This window comes from Carassius carassius, chromosome 7 (assembly GCF_963082965.1).
Source record: "Carassius carassius chromosome 7, fCarCar2.1, whole genome shotgun sequence".
In the NCBI taxonomy this organism is placed as follows: domain Eukaryota; kingdom Metazoa; phylum Chordata; class Actinopteri; order Cypriniformes; family Cyprinidae; genus Carassius; species Carassius carassius.
Genome location: NC_081761.1, coordinates 9,352,742 through 9,359,632, shown reverse-complemented (window position 1 = coordinate 9,359,632; position 6,891 = coordinate 9,352,742). Strand labels below are relative to the sequence as shown.

Below are 6,891 nucleotides of genomic sequence, written 5' to 3'. Positions count from 1 at the left end.
TACATATGAAAAAAGAGCCACCTTCTCCCAAAATACACAAAAATGGCATCAATATTACATCTTGGTTTAGTGGCAGAAAAAAGACCAATATACATGACATAAAATATTATTACAAAACAGAAAGGGTCTGGTGAACACTCCAGATGACTTAAGGCATTTGCCAAGACGAGTAAAGGCAGCTATAAGTTCAGGCTTTTAAAATGCATGAACCTTTTCCTTCTGAGCCCAAACGCTCACAAGAAATATACAAAACTATTTGGTAACAAAAGTTTACTATATGTTATAAAACTGAAAAAGGTGAAAAATGTACCTTAGCTAAAGCTTATAAAATTATATATCAATAAAAATAATAATAATAATAATATTCCTTGGTCCGTAAAAACTATATTACTATGATAACTTTTCTTCCAAGCCTGGCGAAACAGTGCATTAAGCCCTTTAGTAGAAAACAACATCACTCAAAGCCACTTCCAGCTTGCACTTACTAAGAAAAGGCTTTGTTTTGAAAAGAAAGTGTTTTTCGTTGTTTTTTGATTGTTTTTATGTGAGGCTAACGCAGCGATCCTGTGGCATCTTGATCCACGGCACACATTACTTCTTTTGTCACTTCCCCCGACGTGAGTGAACAGACTAAAAAAGAACTGCAACAAAGAGAGATAGAGAGAGAGTAGAAAAGAGACATCTTCATTTGTTCTGTCCAGTCTTTGTGTGAAGTCTTGTCTCTCTTTTCTTCTCTCTCTGTGGCACCATTATCCATTTTTGTGATCTGTATCCCATGAATCTATGCAGGAGAGTCTACGAGTGGACAAATCACCATCTCTCACAAAGGCTCACATACTCACACATGCAAACACACATTGAGATTCCCAGGTTAGGAGACAGACATAGCTGAGGAAGAGGAAGATGAAGACACGCTCCCCGTTGCTGCGTATCCTGCCTGGCTGTCGACGGCTGACTGCAGCAGTAGGCTGGAGGATGAGGAGGAGGAAGATGGTGAGGTGGAGGAGTTGCTGTTGGCCCGCAGTATGGCTCCTGCGGCGCCGCAGTGAGGACGTGGTCCCGGCTCTGGCGTGTAGGTAAAAGTCAAGGCTGTGGAGTAGATGATGCCATCATTACGGACCAAAGTCACAGGAACCTGCACTGGCTGCCGAACCCAACGCCACCCCTCACGGAATGCAGAGATGTCAGGAACCACACAGAGCACACTTTCGCCACACCTGCAGGAAACAGAACGTGTAACTATGAATTGCTGACAATCATGTAATGAATATTCTCAATATATTTTTTAATGATTATGCCCACAGGAAAACATAAATAGAGATTAATAGATCACAGGCTATCTGCAAAGTTAAGACGTCACAACCTTTATAACAAGAGTCATAGAAAAAAAAAACATACAATCTCAAAATACATTCTACATGTTAGATTCTTTAACTTCTTTAAAAAGTCTGCATTATACATTCAATAAAGATCAGAGAAACAAGGTCATTGTGAATTTAAAATACTCTAGACATTTATTATTTTTCATTTTATATAGATGGATGGATGGATGGTTATATATCGATTGCAATGTACAATGATGTTTAAAGAAAGACAATAAACAGATTATGGTGCAGATTCTAGTAAAATCTATACAAATGTATGTTAAATAACATTCTTAGTCTTTCCTTCACGTGATGGTTCATGAAGACAACCTACAAGAGTTTGCTGAATTAAATGCCAGATACAGTTTATTGTGCAAACAAAATACCAATAGTAACATGTATACACATACATACATACATACATACATATACATACATATGAATAATGCACCAACATGCAGGGATGCTTATTTTAAAATGTAAATGACTTGCTAAAAAAAAACAATAAACTTAATGGAAAGCTTTTAATTATGAACAAGCCCAACATGCACCAGGACTCTTGTTTTAAAATGTGCATGATTCACTACTGCCAGGTGCTGTTCTATTTGCTGAACTGTACAGCACTGTAACTGGTGTGGTGGTTTTACCTGTACATTGTGTCTGCCTCTACATCTCCAAACCAGACTCTTAGGTTAGGCGTGAAGTTCTGTCCCGTCAGTTCCAGCATCGCAACATCTCCTCCTCCATTCAGCTACAACATAAAGGGTTCAAGGTTACTTTCTTACAAATACTATGACATACAGTCTATGCTCTTTTATTATAAAACAGTTTGATGTAATACGTAGTCATGCATTACCTGTAAACTTTCAACAACAGGCACGGGTGTGACAGGTGAGAGTACAGGGCCCATCCCCTCATAGAAAGTGTACTCTGCTTTGTCTGTGCTGATGATTGTCCATGACGCCCCATCGTTGACCATTTCTTTGTTTGTTTCTTTGGGACAGGGTGTGGCCTGAGAGTAGAATGAAACTTTCAATTATTAACATTTAAAAGACTACAAAGCCTCAAAATAATTAAGAAGATGAGAATTTAAATAACAGGAATCGCAATTCTAACAGATATGTCACGTTTTCATCAATTATAGGGCATCATTTCAAATCTATGCAGCAAAAGCACATTTCTAGAACTACCGGTGGACTGACCTGGAACTGAATTATCCTCTCTTGTGACAGGCAGAGATACATCCTCTCTGTATCTTTAAGGTAGAAGGCACATTTATGTAGTTGGGACACAGGATCATCGGCGTCCATTAGCGCTGTCTGCTTGTCCACTTTACGGATGACCTTCACAGAAACACACAGCATTTCACCTCCAGAAAATCCTTGCTATTTACATTGTTACACAAACATATTTAGTTCACAGCTATACGTCACACCTTGATTGAGCAGGACACAATTTCTTAGCCCAGCCCTTTTAATCATGTACAATCAAGTGGATAATAGCTCACCAGTCGGGGTAGAGCCATGCCTGTCACAGAGCACACCAGCTTCACCGTCTGACCGTAATGGATATAACCATCTCTGACTGTAAACTCTTCACCCTCTGATTCCTCATCATCCACTGGAATTCAGAATTACATATTATTACCAATTCATAGTTAACAGGAAAAACTGCAGGTGTTAAAAATGAAACCACTGATACATAATTTCTACACATTATTTCATTAGATGATATGAACTCTTTGTGGCACTACTTTTAATATAGTATATTAGTGGTGAATAACTCACATAGATGAATAAAGAAGGCTCCCCACTGTTGTGAACTAGCATGGAAGTTTCCCCCTTCCACATGAAGGTACCGCGTACTGACAGTCTGGGACCGCAAGCGGTTAAAAAGAGCCACCTTCGTCCCAGAAGCTATGCAAACTATTAAAGACATTGAAAATGAGCTGCTTAAAAATTTTGGACATATCAAGACTCATTTAGTGACCCAAACAAGAAATGCTTTCGACTCACGGTCTGCATTCTTCAGCGACTGTTTCTTTTTGGAAGGTTTGGAGATGACCTTGATTCGTTTGCTGAGGAAGACACCGATATCCGCGCTATTCCCGTAGAACATTTTGACTGACAGCATGAAGTGCTTCCGTTTGTCCGAGTCAGAAATGTATAACGTTTTTGCCGTGCAAAAATTCTGCAGAAGCAAAGCACAAAAGTTGTGATGCCAGAACACTGATCTTCTTGAAGTTATTTTAGAAATGCAGCTAAAATACATGTGTGGCCATAATAAAATCCATAAAGCACCTTGCCCTCCAAGTTGAGCTGCTGCATTTCTTGTTCACTGTTTCCAATGCCGATAAAGGCACAAGGCTGAGAATCCTGCTCAGAGCAGCCCTCTCTCTCCATCTGCTCCTTCTTTTTCTTCCAGCCACAACCCATCAGGTAAACACATGGTGGAGGACAGAAGAATCTAACAGATTCAAAGAGTATTTGAAGTGATTAAAGAAAAATTCACTTGGATGCTTGTATAAGGAATCTGATTTTTTATGGATCTCTTTACCTTCCTTTACATTTTGTGTGTTTAACTGGACTTTACCAAAGCTTGATTCATAGTCGACATGAAACGTAATTAATTTTTCTTCCAAAATGTGTCAAATATACAAGTAAAACAGGATATTCCACAAGCAAAAGACTGTGGGGCTTGACTGAACCCACAAATAGTCATATTTATGACCCATTAACATCTATTCGGGTCACTTAAATGTGAAAGATCCACCTTTTACAGTTATCAGAAATGCATGTAATAAATGGATCCCGATATATTTCGGGAAACAGCAAAAAAACATCAATGACCAACATATATATATATATATATATATATATACACATATACATATATATATATATATATATATATATATATATATATATATAGATGAATTCAGAGGTCAAACTTTCAGAAATCCAATCATGGGTGTAAACAATGCATCTCTGCTGAACATTTATGCTCGATTACTCAAGACAGATGTTAAAACCAGGTGTAAACAGTGACTGTGACAATTAGTGAAGACTAGTCCTGAACCTTTTTCCTTACTGATTAATCATCCACTTTAAGACCTGAAATCTGTAATAACCTTTAATAGACTCACCTTTGATTTCATGTTGACTGGCTTTATTGTATATAACATACATAAACTGTTAATAATACTTGTGTACAGCTAAAATTCATCACTCACCTTTTTTCATTGCCGTACGATTTCTGTGCAACTTTTGCATGCAGTATGAGTACTGTCTGATCTCCTCTCTCCTTCAAGTAGTTGCGCATTGCCTCCCTGCAAACCCACGAAATTCAATAGAGAGGTTTATTTAAGCTGTTGTTTCCCTTATATATATATATATATATATATATATATATATGTTAATATATATAATGAACTTAAGAGTGCCTTTACCTTGTTAAACGCTTTGGCTGAGGGAGCTCCCCAAATTTCCTACAAAACAAATCAAGACAAAGTCAAGACCAACTTCAAACATCACTTTGATCTACACTCCAAAATAAACTGTCCGAGCCCAGTTATGTCTACCAAGAAAGACAGCATTTTTGAGCAGGATAAACAAGTTCAAGCGTGCATGAGATGCCCCTATATGTCTATTTAGACAGCTCACGAGGTTTTGAGATACAAGCCAAAATAAGCGTAAAAGTTGAGATAGATATGAGAAGTTTACATAAAAATGACGGGACGTTACAAATACACATTTTAAGCTAAAATTAGTTTAACTGAGAAGTCTGACATGAAACAAAGAGAAGGTTTGAGTCCTCTCGAAAGCTCCCAGTTTTTGTTATGCACTCACTGGACTAGCTAACTTGGCTGGCTAACATCTGCTAACCTGCCCACTCTCTCTCTCTCTCACTCTACCTCTCTCTTATGTACACCAACTCACAAGTTGGCTCAAATTTTATACAAGTACTTTATAAAGTATGTTAAAGATTCAAAACACGGCGTTAATACAACCTTACTGTGTTTACATTTAAATATTTGCTATCAACGGTATACAGTGTTTATGAAAAACTGCTGAAAATCTATCAGCTAACTAAAAGCTAAACGGCTAACTGAATAAAAGAGCACATCGTTGAAAACCCCGAGAACCACGCAGAAGAACTCCGAAATGGGCCAGCAGCGCAGAGACAAGCGGCCGTGAGTGTAAAAAAAACAAAACAAAACAAATTATCTTGACTAAACAGACAACACTTATTTTAGCTGTGACTTTTTCATGCCCGTCCGTTGATAATTTCGCTGCTTACCCTGTCACAACAGGCGCCATCTTCACCAACTCTCTCTAATAACGCCAACAATCGCGAGACTTCCCCCCGTATGGAATTACATTTGGTTCAATAAAAATGATCGTAACTTTATAAAACTGAACGTAACTTTTTCCAAAACTATCAAAAATATGCCATTACAAAAGAAGAAAAACACAATGAAAATTAAAAAAAATGAACTCAGTCGCACAAATTTAACAGGCTCTTCAAATATGCTTCATTCTTTGTAAATGTTTTTCAAAGATTCATTTTCACTAATCGTGGATTCTGAATGCATTGCCACAGATTTTGCTTATGCTCTGCAGTTTTTTGATTGGTGTTTTAACACAAACCTCTCGTGGTGGGTGGGCTTAACAGTGATCTACTATGATTGGATAGTGAGCTTTTGATTATTGGAAAGCTCTCGCGGTGATTAAATCTGGTCTCTACCGCAAAAAATTAGGCTTGTTTGAGATGAGCAAAATCTGCACAGACCCGATCACCGGAGATCACCGCGAGATGCATGCCAGTTAGAAAAGTGTGCGAGTTACATCCGGCTTGCTCTGATGTCATGCAGACGTGTGCCAAAAAACTCTCGCGACGGCGGGGCGGCTGTGTCGGATTGAGCAGTCGAGCGCAGTTGCTCTCCACCGACTGCGCTGTTCAAAAGCATGTTGGGAAACGACTGACTGACGACACAGCTTCATGCTCATTTGCTGAGAATGTAAACTGATACATTTTCGCTTTATTCTAAGAATTAGATTACCCATTTATTTATTTTATTTACATGCAAACTAAACAAAAACAAAACACCCCTAGTGAAGTTAAGAATTAGGATACATTTATTTTATTTTATTTTTCTCTTAATTAGAATTCTTCCTTGTTTTAATTTTCACTTTATTCTATTGTATGTTTGTTTGAATTAATAAATCAATCCATTAAAAATATACATGCACACATACATATCTAAATGGACTGTTTAGCCATTATGCCTCATATTTGTATGGTTTCATCTGAGAAGTGTCAAGTGACACATGATGACAAAACAGTGGTATTTCCATGACATCCACTTCGTCTGTAATAGAAAACGTGAACGCGATCTCCTCCATTGCTGACGTTTGCAGGTGACAAAACAGCGAGATTTAGGAAGTGTCCAACTTCAGAGGATTTATTGGCCCCTCCCCTTACTGCAGCCGCCTACTCTCGTCAACATTTCAGGCGAGGAAAGGCG

At 38.1% G+C, this 6,891-nt stretch overlaps 1 protein-coding gene across 1 annotated transcript; it reads right to left on the bottom strand.

The window, feature by feature from the left end:
* On the bottom strand, positions 1-5,742 carry rbpja (recombination signal binding protein for immunoglobulin kappa J region a). Its single transcript, XM_059553771.1, has 11 exons — positions 5,664-5,742; positions 4,813-4,851; positions 4,597-4,692; positions 3,665-3,830; positions 3,380-3,554; positions 3,152-3,289; positions 2,872-2,984; positions 2,567-2,707; positions 2,221-2,376; positions 2,012-2,115; positions 1-1,217 (listed from the first exon to the last, which is right to left on the bottom strand). The coding sequence occupies exons 1-11, from the start codon at positions 5,681-5,683 to the stop codon at positions 872-874; spliced, it is 1,494 nt and encodes a 497-aa protein (XP_059409754.1). The 5' UTR covers positions 5,684-5,742; the 3' UTR covers positions 1-871.
* Positions 5,743-6,891: the final 1,149 nt, after the last annotated feature.